At 40.0% G+C, this 17596-nt stretch overlaps 1 protein-coding gene across 2 annotated transcripts in view; it reads left to right on the plus strand.

The window, feature by feature from the left end:
• CDKL5 (cyclin dependent kinase like 5) overlaps window positions 1-16896 on the plus strand; it is a 185763-nt gene extending 168867 nt beyond the window's left edge. Inside the window, exons 15-19 of one of the 2 annotated variants that reach the window (XM_068533949.1) lie at window positions 1513-1636; window positions 8709-8808; window positions 12689-12811; window positions 13970-14089; window positions 16499-16896. In XM_068533949.1, the coding sequence (XP_068390050.1) occupies window positions 1513-1636; window positions 8709-8808; window positions 12689-12811; window positions 13970-14089; window positions 16499-16885 (854 nt within the window). In that variant the 3' untranslated portion in view covers window positions 16886-16896. The remainder of the gene's footprint in view (window positions 1-1512; window positions 1637-8708; window positions 8809-12688; window positions 12812-13969; window positions 14090-16498) is intronic. The other variant, XM_068533950.1, reaches the window with a different exon arrangement.
• The last annotated feature ends 700 nt before the right edge of the window (window positions 16897-17596 follow it).

Raw genomic sequence — 17596 nt, forward strand, 5'->3', positions numbered from 1 at the left:
CCACAACTACTGAGCCTGCGCTCTAGAGCCCGCGAGCCACAATTACTGAGCCCGTGCACCACAACTACTGAAGCCCGCGCGCTCTAGGGCCTGCGTGCCACAGCCACTGAGCCCACGTGCTGCAACTACTAAAGCCTGCGTGCCTAGAGCCCGTGCTCCACAACAAGAGAAGCCACCCAATGAGAAGCCCGCGCACCGCAACGAAGAGTAGCCCCCATTCACCGCAACGAAGAGTAGCCCCCATTCACCGCAACAGAGAAAGCCCGCGTGCAGCAACGAAGACCCAACACTGCCAAAAATAAATAAAAATTTTTTTAAAAAGTTAATTAAACAAAATATTGTAGTGTACATATAAGCAAAAGTCTTTTCTTCTCTCACTGTAAGTTTTACTTCCAAAGTGGATCATACACGTGTTATTTCTATAGATGTCTGGAGAGTATACTTTAATATTAAAATGTTAACTAAGTTTTCAATTAATTAATTAGTCCTTGACCTCTAGAAACACAGTTTTATTTTGATTGCAAGTGAATTAACTTGGTTACTATCAGCAAAGCCCCTCATAATCGACTTCACTGTTTGGCAGGTAGAACATTTTTATTTTAGAAAGTCCAGAAATAGAAGGAAAAGATTTAACTAGGTGAAACATTTGGAGACATCGCTTATTTCAATCATGCTACTAAATCTAACTGGATGAAGATTTAGTGGTATCATTGAAATGACAGATTTTTTAGTATATTTCCCATTTTCAGTCCTGCTGGCCAAGAGTCAAGTAATATGGTGTCATTTGTCTTTATATACAGCCTGTATATTCCTTTTGTGATGAAATTTGCAATATATTTTCATTTATGACCAAGCTTAGAAATTGATAGAAAAAGATAATACCCACCCACCCCCCAAAGAAAAGCAGACAAGTATTTACTCACATACATTGTGGTTTGTCTTTTTGTTTATTCCTGGATTAAAAACTTAGAGAAAAATAGTATTTTTGTACAAATAACCAAATCTCTTTGGAATTGAGTTTAAAAAAATATAAAATTGATGCCACCTCCCAAGTGGCAAGGCTTAAACTGTAGTTTGTGTATTCCAGAACACATACTGTTAAGAATCACTTCACACTAAGAATAGATTTTATGTAGTTGGGTCTATGATGTAAGAAAGCCTCAACTTAAAAGAATGTCAAAACAGGGAGATGGGGATCATATTCATACTTTTAAATCTCCTACGATATTCTCCAGTTTATCAGCTGACACATCAATTTATGCCTTGAATATATATTGCCTGGTGTTAATTGACCCTTGCAAGTTACTGTCATAAGCAGTTGGGGGTGGGGGGAATGCTCCCTGGAATGCCTCCAGCCTCAGAAAACGTAAGAGTTATATGAAGGGCAAATAAGGATTTTGACTTATCCTTTTGTTAGTTTATTTTGTTTGTGTGAGAGAAAGTGCAGTAGAACAACATGAGAACTGCTTTAACCAAAAGAGTATATCAGTGGCTTACTTTTTCTTTGTTCAGTGCCATCTCCACGTCCAGATAATTCTTTCCATGAAAATAATGTGTCAACCAGAGTTTCTTCCCTACCATCAGAAAGCAGTTCTGGAACTAACCACTCAAAAAGACAACCAGCGTTTGATCCATGGTGGGTATTTTAGCTTGTTTTTACTCTTCTTTTTTCTAATTGTAGATTTTAGATTTCATAGAAATTCTGGATAAACTTTTTAGCATTCTTTCCCCTGCTAGGCCTTTCTTTCTAAAGAGAGATTGTTTAATAAGGGAAATGTGATTTGTCATTATTTATAATAGTTTCTTTCATGTTCACCATTTATATTAAATACCATGTAAAAGAAAGAAAATATCCTGGGTCAGTACATACCTCATAAGTCTTCCATCGCCTTCTTCTGACATGATTGATGTCCTTTGCTGTCTTCTCCACTTGTTGCTGTTGAATCATGTAGCAGACACTTTGCTTAGCCCTTTGTGTGCACTGTCTCACTCAGTACTCACAATCAGCCTTTGAAGTAGGGGTGCCTCCCACTCTCCAGATGAGGAAACAGCAGCTTAGAAAAGGTAAGGAGCCTGCCTGGTGCTGAACAGCCAGAAACAGGGAGGAGGGAGCCGGGATCTAGACCTAGATGCATTCTGACTCCAAAGCTCGTGTCCTCTACTTCTGTGCCACCTGATTTTCATTCAGGGTGAAAAGAGAGAAATAGGGGAACAACCCTTCATGCTACCACAAAAATGTACTGGTAGTCAGAGGATAAAATGATGCGCCAGTTTTGCTTATCCTTTAATCTTTGTGTCATGTGTAATAAAAATTTAAGGAGAGAATTATAACATACATCAAGTCTCATTAGCAGATCTTGTCTTGGGGGTAGGACTATTTTTTTAATAATGTAGACTTTATATTCTCAGCTGCCCAGAAAGACTTCCCAGAATCTAGATGTGAGGAATGTTTATGTATTTCATAGAGCTGCTAAGTTCTCCACCAAGAGAATAAAATGGTGCCTCATTGTAACTCACTGAATTGAGAACGAGACCAATCTGTCAGATTCCATCTCTGCTGTTTACTGCCAGAATTCACACAATTTGGACCCTGTTGGCAGGGTTATATCAAGGTTTCAGTGTTACCATGCCCTATGCGGAAAATAACTTACTTATTTTTACAATAATAAAAACGGTTTTCTTAAAGCTATAAATACTTTTTCTTTTATAAGCACACTTTATATCTATCGCCTTATTTATAAAATGAGAGTTTTAACATTAGTGACTCAGAGGTTAGACCCTGGAAATAGGATATCTTGACTAGTGTCACCTTTTGGCCATGTGACCTTCGGCTCTCTGCCCCTCAGTTTCCTTGTCTGTAAAATAGGCTAAGAATATCACCTCCCTCATCGGGTAAATAGGATCATTAAATGAAGTCAAACATCAAAGGCATCTAGAGCAGTGCCTGGCACCGTTGTGACTTGTTAACTTTAGCAGCCGTGGTTTTTGCCATTAATGTTCTCTAACTTCAGTATGACTTGCCAGGTGTCTCCTCTCCACTTACTTTGCTGATGAGCTTCAGTGCGTTCTTTCTCCGTGTAACGGTAGACAAGATCTATACATTAACCTGAGAGCACAGGTACAACTTCTTTAAGTTACCGGCGTTGACAGTTTTCAAGTGTGGTTTTGACAAGCCGTGAGAATAGTGTCTAAGTTGTGAGAACACAGAAGTACAGATGGAGTTGTTTTTCGTCTTGGTCATTGCATGATGAAGTGGTGATGGTTTAAAAGTGCGTCGATTGCATGTTAACATAGTCCTATGAAAATTAGGTAGGTCAGATTAAAACTAAATCCAAATGTGGGATTAACAGTCTTAACAGCATATTGTTTCTGTCTTTTTGATAATCAGTTTAAGTAGAGCTTGTTTAGACCTGCATATGTGTAGAAACCTAACAACAATTGTTTTAAAAAAGAGGCATAGTTGGGATGCTGACCTTTAGATAAGTCTTCATCAAGTCATCCTTACTCTGATACTGCTGTTATGAGGCTTGAGAGAATTCCAGGATTGCCAGGGATGAATTGGCTATATTCTTTTGTTCTTACTACCCCTCATGATAATGCTGCTATGATAGTTCTCCACGCATCATATCTAACTTAGTCTAAGTCATCCATTAAGCTTGACTTGTCTTGGATTTTTTTCTTGAACAATATCTCTCATTGGTTCACCATATTTATATTTGAGAGAAATGCCGTTTGATAACTGTTACAAAAACATGAACAAACCATGGTGACAGTGAATTGCTGTTCCTAAATTATCACTTACCTAAGAGCAGTCTGTTTCTCCTTGTTAGTAGTACTTCCATTTCTTTGGAGAAGAGGATATTTGTACAGTGTCCACATTTCTTGCAATGGAAAAATCAAGGTACTATGTCATACTTTAAAGTGATAAATGGATAGTGTGTAGTATAATATCCAGAGCTGTTATTCTGGCCATCCCAGCTGTCCAGAATCCAGTTAAGAACAGGGAGATAAGTCAAAATATTTCAGAACAACAAAAATAGGGTTAATGCAGTCAGATCGATCATCTTTACTAATGGGAAAACACCTCCACCCTCCCTGTGAGCCTGTTTATTCTACTTTTATGCACAGTTCTAGCAGTTGGCACTGAGGTTGTCAGGCAAGAAATAATCCCAGGTAACAGTACAGTGTGCAGAGGGAGAAGGATCCTAAACAATAGCTGTAGAGAGAAGAGGGGTATTTTTGCTTTTTCTCAGGCCCCAGTGGGAAAATCATTTCTAGCTGTATGGTCTTATACATAGAACAGATATCCATGTAGAGTATATATCTTTAAAATAGACTGCTCTTACTTTCCATAAAAAGACAAAGTGTTTAGAAAGACTGCTGTCAAAATTGGGTTAAAAATTGACACTTAAATAGTAAACCAAATTAATTAGAAATCCCAGTAGTTGAGATAAGTGAAGAATTGCTGTCACTCACTTGCACAATCCCAGGCTTTCTCTTCTTGTAAAGTTATGAAGACATTGGTATCCATTATTACTTGTCATGATAACTCGCAGAATTATTCCTGTAGAATTAGTCGCTGACTTCCTACTCTCAGACATTAGCCGACCCACCCTAGTCACACTGGCAGGGCAGGAGGGTGGCAGGGAAAGTGTCACAGAGTAAGCGTCTCTCCTCTTCTGCGCGCCTTCATGCTGCTGCTCTTGGGGGGATTATGCTGGCGCTTCCTGGCCCTCCGTCAAACCTGTGGGTCTCTTGCCTTGAGTCTGTGAGCAGCTTGAGGTCACACTCCTTGTTTTAGTTTTTCTCTGTATCTCCAACACCTAACACAGATCCTGGTGCATACACAGTACTCTGTAAGTGTTGGTTGGCTTTGATTCAGTCAGTTTTAATTCCTTCCTTTTTTTAGGTGAGTCTTTTGAATTCTCTTTCCTCTTAACCCCTTATGGAAGTAGCAGCTGTTGTGGTAGATACTGTTCGAGTCCCATGACTGTTTAGGAAGGAGACTGTTATTGTTAACCGCCCCCCCACACCCCTCCCCCATCATCCTCACTGCCCACCCCACCCCCCACTGTGCCAAGTGACTAGCTGGGTGGTCCTTCTGAAAGCTCCTGTCCCTGTGATTTATGTGATCACCCACTTGCCCTTCTCTTGTGCTACTCCTCTTGAAACCATCTGTTGCCTGTACAGTTAGTTAGCTCAGCTCAGCACACACTGTTGACCGTACCAGGTAGAATCAATAGCAGGGTCCAGAATTCACAAATGAGATTAAGTCATGCGGCTCACTCTTACCCTTTGGGTGCACTACTGGTTATAAATGTTCAAGTCTTTTCATTCATTTGTACAGCACACAGCTTTTTAGGTGCCTGTGTTCCAGGCAGCTTCTCTCCATCCCTGCGTCTCTCTCACAGGCTTTTCTCCCTTCTCTTTCTCTGTTAATTCTCTGTATGTGTATGATTCAGTGTAGCTTCTCCCTCTCTTTGTCTTTTCCCTCTCTGTCTCCCTCTCTCTCCCTGACTGGCACTCTTTCTTTCTCTCTGACTTCCTTTTGTGTCTTTTGTGATGCATGCATACTCATGCCTTACTCCTAGCTTTCATCCTCTAGTCCAAGGGTAATTTATTTTCTTTTTTGCTTTGGCCCCTGGAATCTTTTCCCACCTGGATCTTGGCCCTACCGCCTCTCTGCAGCTCCAGTTTGAGGATGTTTTCCTCATCATTCCCCTTTCCCCCTGGGCTCTAGTTTATCCAGTGCCTCTGAAGAGACCCTGCGGAGAGTCTTTGATTCATCCTCTGTGTTTTGGGGACACAAGGAACTGCAAACACCGAGCTTTTTGTCCTGCTGCTTCTTCTCTTTCAGTACCCTTCCCCCACCCCCCCCATCCTCTCACTTTTATTTTATTGGACAGACTCTTCTTCCTACCCAAATCCTGCTCCTCCTAGGACTAGTGTCTCAAGCCTTCACTTCCTCTCATGCCAACGTTAACATTCTTACAGTAACGCCCATTCCCATCCTGAGATTGTGGTCATGATGAATGTGTCCCCCTTAAAGATTTCCTGGGTTGGCAGAAAGCACTTTAACTACTGACCCTCAGCAGACCTTCGAGATTTTGTTAGACTTTAATTCTGATTAGCAAAAACTTCTACCTGTTAATCTGAGTACTCTGTTGTGCTTCTAGGTTATGTGCAGACCCCATTATGGAAGGACATAAACTATATCATAAGCATATAATTCTTTAACTTCTGGAAGTTACAGAACATTAGGAATAGTATTGCTGGTTGGACTAGATGCTCTCTAAGGTTCCTTTCAATTCTGAGAGTGGTGCTTTTGTGATTCCAGCAAACTACTTACACTGTTCTGCTGTGTTCTGTAGAACCGTCGCATAACTGAATGCTGTGGCCTGGAATTTAGTTTAGGTCAGTCTGTCTTTAGGCCCCATCCAAGGGTTTCATCTCCTTAATCTCAACAGTACTTGTCATAAGAAACTTTGACCGAATAGGCCCAGTCTGTCATTAGGATGAGAGTGCTTTTTCCAGCACTACAACACTGAGTTTAAAGAATCTTTAACTTTTCCCTATTCCATTCTCACTCATTCCATCATGTCTGAAGTTTTTTAGCTTTCAAAATTTTAAATGCATCATTCTGAGTCCCAATGCTAATTATTTTATTGGTTGTGTTGTATTACAAAACTTTAACTTGCAGAACTTGGAACTCTCTCAGTGAGGTTTAAAATTGCAGGTCCTAATGAGTTTCAAGAACACTTGAGCTTACAGTACATGTTTTTACTTCTTTGGTATTCCCATTAACTTTTAGGCCAAACACTTAAGAAGAAATGACCATTGCTGCTTCAAACAGTCATGGTTTTTACTTCTTGTTTTTTGTCTGTCTCTCTCTCTCTCTCTCTAAATTGTTTCCCTTGTGGTCTTTGATCATGAGTTCGTGGCTTTTCAAATGAATTTTGTGTGGTTTGTAAAACCTTTTTATTATATCTGCAGTACATATTTGTTGTTGAAATTAAAAAGAAGTAACAACAAATCACCAATAATCCTACTACCCAGAAATGATAACTATTAAGATTTTTAAAAATTTTCTTCCTGCTTTTTAAAAAATGTGTGTATATATACACATATATGCCTTTTTAAAAAAATACAGTTGGGCTCATATGATGTAGAAAGTTTTGAATCCTGCTGTTTTCACTTCATATTGTAGTTGGAATATTCCTTCATATTAGTGAAAAATCTGTGAAGATGTGATTTTTAAAAATAGCTTCATGGTGTTTTCTATCATGTGGATCTGTAACGGTTTGTATAGATGTTTTCTGCCTTCACACAGGTTTAATCAAGTAAAGGATGCTGGTTTGCTCATATTTTTTTAGATGTTCTGGTAACTTTACTGTTCAGTACTCTAAAACCATAAATGTGAATGAATTCTGTCACTTTTAATGTTTCTACTCTTGATTTGGGGGAATAGCTAATAGAAGGAATTCAGTCATTTGAGAAAATGGTTTTCCACAGTCATCTAGATGTTCAAATTCAAAATAGGGCCCGTGGAATGTGCCTTTTTCAAGAATGACACCATTCCAGTTGTTTTTTAAAGACCATAAATTAATTTAAGTAATATAGGGCCTCTGTTGGGGCTTCCCTGGTGGCGCAGTGGTTGAGAATCTGCCTGCCAATGCAGGGGACACGGGTTCGAGCCCTGGTCTGGGAAGATCCCACATGCCGCGGAGCAACTAGGCCCGTGAGCCACAGTTACTGAGCCTGCGCGTCTGGAGCCTGTGCTCCGCAACAAGAGAGGCCGCGATAGTGAGAGGCCCGCGCACTGCGATGAAGAGTGGCCCCCGCTTGCCACAGCTGGAGAAAGCCCTCGCACAGAAACGAAGACCCAACACAGCCAAAAATAAATAAATAAATTTAAAAAAAAAAATATATATATATATAGGGCCTCTGTTAACATACAAATAGTCACCTTCTTGGGGCTGAGGTGTCTTGTTTACTCTCTTTTAATATCTCCTATTTGTATTAAAATACCTGGTGGTGTCAGTGGTATGAAGCTTAACGTCGTTATTTTCAGTTAGAAGCTTTTTTTCCAGAAGAGTGCTTTGTATTAAAGCATTCATCCTGTCTCCATTTTTTCATACCTTATCTATTTTTTATTTAGTTTTAATAAATAGATATAAGATTTTTATAAAGGGATTTTCCAGTTTCAGGCAATTTTTACTTTTATTTGTAAGGTTTCTGTAGCAGTATTGATTTTTTTTTTTTTTTAATGTTCAGTACCTTGGCAAGCCACTAATAATGAACTTGTTAAGCTGGTTTTTAAAAGGTAAATAGAAAAACGAGGATACTGAAAATGTTTCTGTTTCTCTCAGAGGGTTACAGAAAAGCCATCCTTCAAAGTGTGTGCTTTTCAGACTCTCTAATTCTGAGGTTTTCAACAGCATGAAAATGGTCCTGCAGCATAGTTACAGATCATTTGTAATAATGCTCAAATTGCTAGTTCGAGTGAGCCTTTGCCAAAGGCTAATCATTAACCATGGTTGATGAGATTCAGTTCCTTCTGTGCTTTTTAGAGGCTCTTTACCTATGTGCTTGATTCTTCATGGCTATTTGAACCTGGTGTCATGCATTTTTAGTCTTCATTATATTTGTCATATAATGGCAGGAGAATGATTGAAAGGTCAATATGATAAAAATGTCTTCCCATTTAGGAAAAGTCCTGAAAACATTAGTCATTCTGAACAACTCAAGGAAAAGGAAAAACAAGGTTTTTTCAGGTCAATGAAAAAGAAAAAGAAGAAATCTCAAACAGTAAGTAGATGGCCAGTTTCTATTTACAGTGGCATCCGTATGAGTCTACATTAGTCTGTGGGTACTTTACACTTTGTATGTGACAATCAAAGTGAATTATTTTCTTATTGAGACTTAACATGCATATACTGTATATGTTTCTTTCTCAAATTCTATACAACTATCCTCCTCTCACAGAGCCTTTTCTATGTTCAACAGAATCTCCAGGAATAGAAGAAATTTAATTTGGATGAAAGAGAATGCTTTAACCCTTTCTCAATAAACATCTTATCCATGTGGGTTTATATTCATGTAAAAACTATGAAGCTGCAGGATTTATTTCTCTCTGAGGGTTAAAGATACGTGAAAATTTAGGAAATGGTTTTGGTTTGTGTTTAAATCTTAAAATTCTTAACTAACCATCGTTCATTATGGAGAATAATAATATCAGATAACCTGGCTGGTTATCTGATTCCCATGTTGACAAGTGCATTTCTGGGCTGCCTAGTCACAGACAGGTCATAGTATTTGACATTTCAGGGCTTGCTTTAGTAGGACATGTTTACCTTGTGATTGAACTGTGAAATGGAATGAGTCTCATTTCCTGAGAGCTCTCCACCTGAACCAAGGGCTGGCTGCATGGAACTGTGCACGTCACATCACTGAACCAACCAGGCAAGGATTCTGCTGGTTAGTGATGTGAGAACACGTGGGGAAGCCAGGCCTCCAGGCCAGCAGGAACGTCTTCGCCCACACGAGGCGTTCTTCCTCCTTTGCTTTATGACACCTTTGAGACTAGACAAGGTTGAGTCAGCCATTTTAAATTATTTTGTTTCTAGTTTTACTTCATACATGATTGACTCTCGTTTATTTAAAAAGGAAAAAGGCATAATCAAAATGACCTACTCAGATGGACTTCATTGATTTCATCTCTTAAGATGAATAGATTAGACTCAGTTTTTCTGAGGTCTGTTTGATTATGAAAAGTCTAGGAGTATGACTCAGTGGTGAGTAAAGATGAGACAGATGATAGTAAAAAGGAATATAATATTTGAAGTAAGGATTTAATAAAGGCCTTCCTAGATTACCTTTCTAGATTACTCTTTACTTGCTTGTTTGTTACATTTAGGATGTCACTATAATATAAATATGAGCTCATTACAGAAAAATTGAGAAAAAAATGATCATTTCTAATCTCACCACCCTATCACAACTAGTATTAGGATTTTGGTATATTTCCTCCTAGCTTTTTGGCCTGTGCATATGTTTATGGAAAGAAGGTGGTTTTTTAGTTTGTTTTAAATAATAGTAGTCATTCTAGTATAATTTTGTATTCTGGCTTTTTAATAGTATTTCTGTCACACATACACACAATATGCTCATTACTACACAGATTTTATTATCTTCATTTTAATGGCTGCATAATATTCCTGAAATGTTTATTTAGAAAAAAAACAAAACCTGCCTATATGGCTAACTGAAACTCACTTAAAGTAGAAGGTCCAGTCAAGATGTCACTTAGTTGCGTATTAACTACATATGTTATTTAGACCAGATGAACAGAATAGACCTGATTTGAAGTAGAGAAGCTTAAAATATGTAAAGTGCTAATAAAACTTATATCATCATCTGTGGAACATATTTATCCATCATGAACATTAAACTTAGACTACCTCCTCCTACCCACTGTTATTTTTATTTCGAGTTTGTTTTTGTTCTTAACCTCAGGCCCGTAGCCATTGTGGGGTGATTAAGTGGAAGAAAGTAGCAAGGACACAGGAATTGAAGGTGTTTTTGTATGTAGATTTAGCTTTTGATGTCTGCCTTAGACCGACGTTAAACCTGCTGCTCACCATGGCATGAGTCAAGTATGTACATGTTGACTGACTATTATTCAGGATCTGGTTCAAATTTTAGATGTTTAAATAGTGTAGAGTAGGGTAAATAGGAAATTTACTATTCTCTAACATACTCTCCACTTGAACTTACTTTTTTTAGGGTTTCATACTTTTCGTTTTTGATATGTAAAGCAACTGCAAAATATCTCTGCACAGGTCACAATGACTTAAGCCTTCCAAACCAAAAGTTGTTTATACCCTCTGCATTTTTTTTAATTAAAAGAGGAAAAAAAAAATGTTTAAAGGACTTTGATATCTAGAGTAAGATTTCCAAAAAACACTCAGCATAGTACTTCCTGGCAGACCTCAGGCTCCCAAGCTTGACATTGTGTTAACTCTGCCTCCTTCAAATGAGCATTGGAACAGAATTAAATTTAACTTTTTTTCACTCTCTAGAACTCAGCAAAAGGAAGCTAGGTAAATGAACTTTGAAAGATTTAAAGCATTGTGGCCTTTGCATAAGATTCAACAAAATGGTAATCTGATACCCAGTGCACAGAGAGAAGCCTCTGTGGGTCCTAAATCTAGTTTAACCCCTTTATTTTGCTAACTGCCCAGGCAAGTTGTGACCTGCCCAAAGTTGCACAATCAGTTGGGAGAACGGGACGTGGGTTCTCCTGAATAGTAGGCCTAGCTCAGTCCCTGCCAGGGGCCCACTGGTGCGGAGCGCCTCCGGCTACTTGTCTTTTTTTTTTTTTTTTTTTTAATTGAAGTATAATTAATTTACAATATTATATTTGTTTCAGGTGTACAGCATAACGATTCAGTATTTTTGCAGTTTACACTCAAAAGTTATTATAAGATAATGGCTAGAATTCCCTGTGCTATACATTATATCCTTGTTGCTTCTCTATTTTATTTTATTTATTATTTTTTTTATTGGAGTATAGTTGATTTACAATGTTGTGTCACTTTTTGCTGTACAGCAAAGTGAATCAGTTATACATATACATGTCTGAGGGCTTTCTTGTGGCCTCCTTAGACATGCAAGTTAAACTCTTCCTGGATCCCTGTCTTGGGAGCAGGTAACCTTATGGGCTATTTTACTCGAATGTCTTCATACACACCAATAAAAGATGATCTGAACACCTTCATATACATTCTGGTTCTCTGACAATTGAAATATCCAAAACAGGGAAAAGTCATGCCAGAAAATCATTCTGTATTGTAAAGATGCCTGCTTTGACTCAAGCAAATCTGGAAGCCTCCTTGGGAAATCTGGCTTCAGTTCCACATTCAGACAGTTACATAAGCCCTCAGAGCATATGGTGACTCTGCCAACGTGGTAATTTTACCCTAGTTAGTATCTCAACTGGTAATCATGCTTCAGTTTAAAGATTGAACTTTCTGTTTCTTCACTTTTGTGGCGTATTCTGAATTGTGCCAGCTATTTTCCATGGGGTGAATACTTCTCACAGTGTAGAACCAGGCTTCTTCCTCAACGGTAGAATCCTGCAATATTGATATATTCCTCTTCCAAGTGATGTTTTCTGGTTCAAGAGTTGACCACGTTCAGAAAGGTTTGCGGTGTCTTTTTCTTTTTTCCTAATAGGCAGGCAGATTACATGGTAGATTATTTAGTTGCTTAAGTCCTCTGGCAATTAGGAAAAGATTGAAGTTCATCAGTAGCCCTTTAAACATAATTCTTTGTAACAGTCCTATTTCTGATAATAAATAAATAAATCCTTAAATGTTTTGTAAGCTTAATGTGAATATATGTGTGTGTGTAGGTCTCTAGAGACATTCCTGCTATAGGTATTGAGCCTGTCCGAATGTTCTTTATATACACAGAAGTTTCTACATGTCTTGAATTTACATTATTGGCATCTTCATGTCCAGGTGAGGAATGGCACAGAACCTCTCAAGTTGTGCACACAGCACAGAGATTCTTTCAGTGACTGTTAATATTTAACAATTTGAGGGCATCCAAGGGCTAGGAGTTTCGATAAGAACACCTTCTTTTTTTTCCTTGGCAGTTAGTTTATTTGTATCTTATATTGCAGACAGATTCCACCAACGGGGAGAATCCAAGCATCAAGAAATCCCTCTTTCCTCTTTTTAATTCAAAGAATCATTTAAAGCATAGTTCTTCTTTGAAAAAGCTTCCTGTAGTCACTCCACCCATGGTACCCATTTTTACGTATGGTAGCCCTGAAAACTGCTCCAGTAAACTTGTTTTACTGATGACAACAGCATGTCTTTTATTTTCATGGGGTCATATTCTCTTTGTGCTAGTTAAGTACCTGAGCCAGTTCCATAAATTCACTGAGATACAAATTCTTCGACATTCTGGATTTTCTGAATCAGTTAAGGAGGTTGAAGCGTAAAAGGCTATTAAACAAACAAACTAGTGAAAGGCTAGTTTGGGTTGTCTGATTAGCCAGTTGTTGGCAGACAGTATTCATAAAATCCCTCATTTCCTGTAAAGAATTTGATTAACATTTACAATTAACAAATGTCTTTTGGTTTGGCTCACAAAGTTTGTTAACACTTGGTTGGCAGTTTGTCTCTTTGAAACCAAGTGAAATTGACCAAATTGGGTGAGCTTGCAGGCTCCATGAAAAAACAGCTTCTGTTAGTTGGTGATTTGCTCTTTCCTTGCCTGGCTCTAGCTTTTTCTGGTCACTTAGTTGAAGGCCAGGGCTTTTGCACTCTCCTCTGTCCACCAGAATTGGTGAGTGGACCAACTGCATTCGTCTGGAATTTGTGGCACAAATTTCTAGCACTCTCATAGTGCATAATGCTAGACCCAGATTTACTGGGTAGTGTCTTGGGAATATGATTCAAACCATACTTTCTCACTTTGCTATCCTGAAAAGCTTGCTAGACTTCTTTGGCACCACAAACACAGTGTATGGATCATTTTCCCAGCAGGAACAAATTTTTGTTTTATTGAACTGGTTCATAACCTAACTGCAATATGGAATGAGGATACGGCAGCAGTTCCTGGTACAGCTCAATTTAACTGCTCTCTCTTACAGCGACTAAAACTAACAGCATGGGAATGCTTTGAGGGTTGAGGTTTAACAAAGCTGCATGACATCTGCCAATTTTTCCTAATGCAGGGAAAATTATTAAGAGGGCAGCAGACTTTAACTAGCATCACTTGCATTGTGAACATTGGGAGAGTTTTGATTTCTTTTTTTATTGAGTCTTCTTTGGAGGGGAGGGGGTTGAGTTTTGGTTTGGTTTGATTTGCTTTCGTTCTCCTCTTGCGTGTGGTTGCATATCCTATTTAGGCTTCCTGGTGTGATTATTGAATCCTTGTCCATATTCTGCTCTAGGTGCCCAATTCTGACGGCCCTGATCTTCTGACATTACAGAAAGCCATTCACTCTGCTAGCACCCCAAGCAGCAGACCAAAGGAGTGGCGTCCTGAGAAGATCTCTGATCTACAGACCCAAGTGAGTGGTGCCTGCATCACTCCTAGACTCTCAGACTCTGCAGTGACCGGTCTCTCCTGAAGAGAGGACAGGGTTGAGAAATTTAGCCTCTCAATGTTACAGCAAGGCTGAGAGTCTCCCCAGAATATACCCTCAGAAATAGCCAGATGCATCTTGGGAGTCCGGATGAATGGAGAAAAAAAGCAAGCTTCTATTAGTCTTCACCTGCGGGTCGGGGGAGGACGATTAAGGGGAATGAATAAGATACGGTTCCAATCCACAGAAACTCTGCAGCCTAGGAGGGAGAGAAAATTCACAGATGACCATGATTCATGGTAAAAGTGAAGCGTACCATAAAATGTAGGGGAGGGTAAGAGGAGGTAGTGCGAAGATTAAGGGTTCGTTAAAGGTGGTAGCCTACAAACTGCGCCTTGAAAGACAGATATAATAAGCTTTCTAAAAGACTGTTTAAGCTTCTGAAATCCATACTAGTTTTGATAGAAAACCGGCAAACATTCGCATTAGGAACTGCATATTAGAAAGTATGTATAGTCACGTTTCTCTGCCATAATGGGGGAATAAGCAGAAACCGAATCCATACATTTTTCAGGTAACTGAGGTCTTATCTCCTTGAAGCAAACTGTTTTGATGGAAATTTTAAAATATTGTATCTTTTCAGCATCCCATAATGAGCATAGTAACATAATCTAACTTGTTTTTCGTTATATTCAATATATTATAAATCTCTTATTCCTCTGTACTGAAGTTTCTCACAACCCTCATGAGCTTTTGAGGCTGTAGGGTTACTTGTGCCTATAAATGTTACTGTGCCTATAAATGACCATGCATTTCTGTGATTTGGAGGAGGAGGTTCTATTTTATAGGTTTATTGTTTTCTCTCTTTAACTATAAGCTGTTACTTAGAGCTGCTGAGACGAGCTCCCTAAATTTCAACTGTATTTGCCCAACCATTTATATTTTCTGCTTCTAACATAATATTGGCTGGAGGAGCGAAGACAGTGTAGAGAACCAGATATCCCAGTTATTGGACGTGTACCCAAACTAAAAGCACAAGGCTCTGTGTGAGAGGGCCTGATGTTCTATTCCTCATTTATTTAAAAAAAAAAGAGAGAGAGAGAGAGAAAGTACAGGGTTTTAGAACCTTCCTTGTGTAACCACTTCTTTTGCTGAGAAGCTCTTTTCAGGTAACTTTATATCTCCATCTGAACTATTGTGATTGTTCAATAGTTACATGTGGTCAGGGCTGTAAAAATCACCAGGAATGACCATGGAGGATGCTTCCCCAGGAGCGATTTCTACTTGAGTCAGTGCTCAAGCAGTAGCCCCTGGATTTCAATGCCCTGTTCCTCCGACTCTTTAGTATTTCTTGAGATTATCAACATTTTACTTTGCTGAGCCCTTAAAAGCCTTGAGGCCCTTGAGGATTGGCAGCCAGAGGTGCCTCAGGCTGGGGCTTCGGCCCACGTGCCGGGGTCCGCGGTGAGGGCCTTGAATGTCAGGGTGCTTTCCCATGCCTCTTCTGACGGTGACCCCATCAAGCCTGATAAAGAGGAAAGGGGCGTGAGTCAACTTTGGCCAGTGAGGAGCCTGTGGGGCAGATGGCTTCTGGGACCCTCCCTCCTGTTTTGAAGTGCCCCCCACAGTGCAGCAGCCCATGAGGCCCAGGTCCCAGGCCCACAGCAGACAGGCTGTTAGGAGTCGAAGGCTTCCTATGAGTGAATTGTGTTTTAGAGTCTCTAGGGCTTTTGCTTATTTCTGTGTGCTTTGCATTTTTAGTGCCCAAACTTTACCTCCCCCTCAAAACAGTAAAAAACCAAAAAAATGATAAAGTGCAGAAAGGGAACATTGGGATTTTGCAATGCCAAGGGAAAGGGAAAATCAGGGAGATAAGAACAGAAGGGGGTACACGATCTTTAGCCAAGTATGTTGCTACCTATTGAAACATTACATTTTTTCAGTTACTCTTGCCGCTAGATATGGTCGAATGGCTGAGTTTTAGCAGGTGAAATCTAAGTGGCAGCTTTATGCGGAGCTGTTGGGAAGGAAGTCTTCTCGAAAGGGAGAAGCACATCCCTTCTTTTGCTTCTTCCTGATGGTTGGCGCATGAGACCTCCCCCCTCCCCCCCATAAAGATGGGATGCAGCCAGATAGAAGGTGCCTAAGCCTTTGATCAGTCACCATACCAGCTCTAGATTTCTTCTACGTTTCTAGGCTTTTTCATTAAAGAAAAATAACTTCAATCTTGCCTGAAAAAGAACAAAAGAACAGATAAGGCTGGACTGGCCCGTCCTCCCCCACACCCGCCCTCCCTGGCTCCACGCAGTCATCTCAGGTCTGTGCTCCGTTTCCTCCCAGCTTTCAAGTCTACTCTAAATTAAATCCTACCTGCACCCTCATCTTTTCTTTCAGAGCCAGCCATTAAAATCACTGCGCAAGCTGTTACATCTCTCTTCAGCCTCAAATCACCCGGCTTCCTCAGACCCCCGCTTCCAGCCCTTAACAACTCAACAAGCCAAAAATTCCTTCTCAGAAATTCGGATTCACCCACTGAGCCAGGCCTCTGGTGGGAGCAGTAACATCCGGCAGGAGCCAACACCAAAGGGCAGGCCGGCCCTCCAGCTGCCAGGTCAGATGGACCCTGGTTGGCACGTGTCGTCTGTGACCCGGAGTGCCACAGAGGGGCCTTCCTACTCTGAACAGCTGGGTGCCAAGAGTGGGCCAAACGGGCACCCTTATAACAGAACAAATAGGTCCCGAATGCCAAATCTGAATGATTTAAAAGAGACAGCCTTGTAATGTGTGCTGGAGTGGGGGTGGGGGGGAAAGGGACAATCCGGTTAGGAGGGGAGGGGCGGGGGTGGGGTGGGTGGGGAATGGGCGGGGCCGGGGTGGTAAGCCAGTATTTTCAGCTTTATCAAGGTGTGTGCAATATTGTATGTGTGGAGCCAGCTGGCTCCTCACGGCCACAAATGCTAGTCAGGGATCTTAGAGCCCCAGGAGTTCCTTAGGGATCGCCAGTCCCCACGAGTCTTGTGTGAGAGTGGATAGTGTGCAGCTGAGGAAGAAGACAGTTTTGCCAGGTTCTCCCCCTTAGGTTCCAGCTCTAGTGCAATCGCCGTTGAACTTGGGAAAGCCAGGATGTGTTTTGGCACTGCAAGGGATAGAAAAATATGTGTTGACCGATGTCCTTACCACAGATTTTTTTCCGCCTAGACTAAATGTGGGGTTTATTGTAATCCAAGAGTATCCCTTTGAAGGGTTAGCAGATGAACTAACTGTATGTCTTAAATTGTTTTCTAAACTTCCATATTTGATAGGGTTTGTAACATTTATTTATAATTAATTAATATTGTACTGTTATAATCATACCTTTTCTGTTAAACGTAAAGTTATTTTGAGCTGTTTGGAACATTGTGAAGCAGTGGGACAGCTACAGTAGTTTCTATAAAAACTAAACAGTAACGTTTATATATTGCATCAGGAGTATTTTATTCTATATATAAATAT

Source organism: Eschrichtius robustus, chromosome X, assembly GCF_028021215.1.
Source record: "Eschrichtius robustus isolate mEscRob2 chromosome X, mEscRob2.pri, whole genome shotgun sequence".
Taxonomy (NCBI): domain Eukaryota; kingdom Metazoa; phylum Chordata; class Mammalia; order Artiodactyla; family Eschrichtiidae; genus Eschrichtius; species Eschrichtius robustus.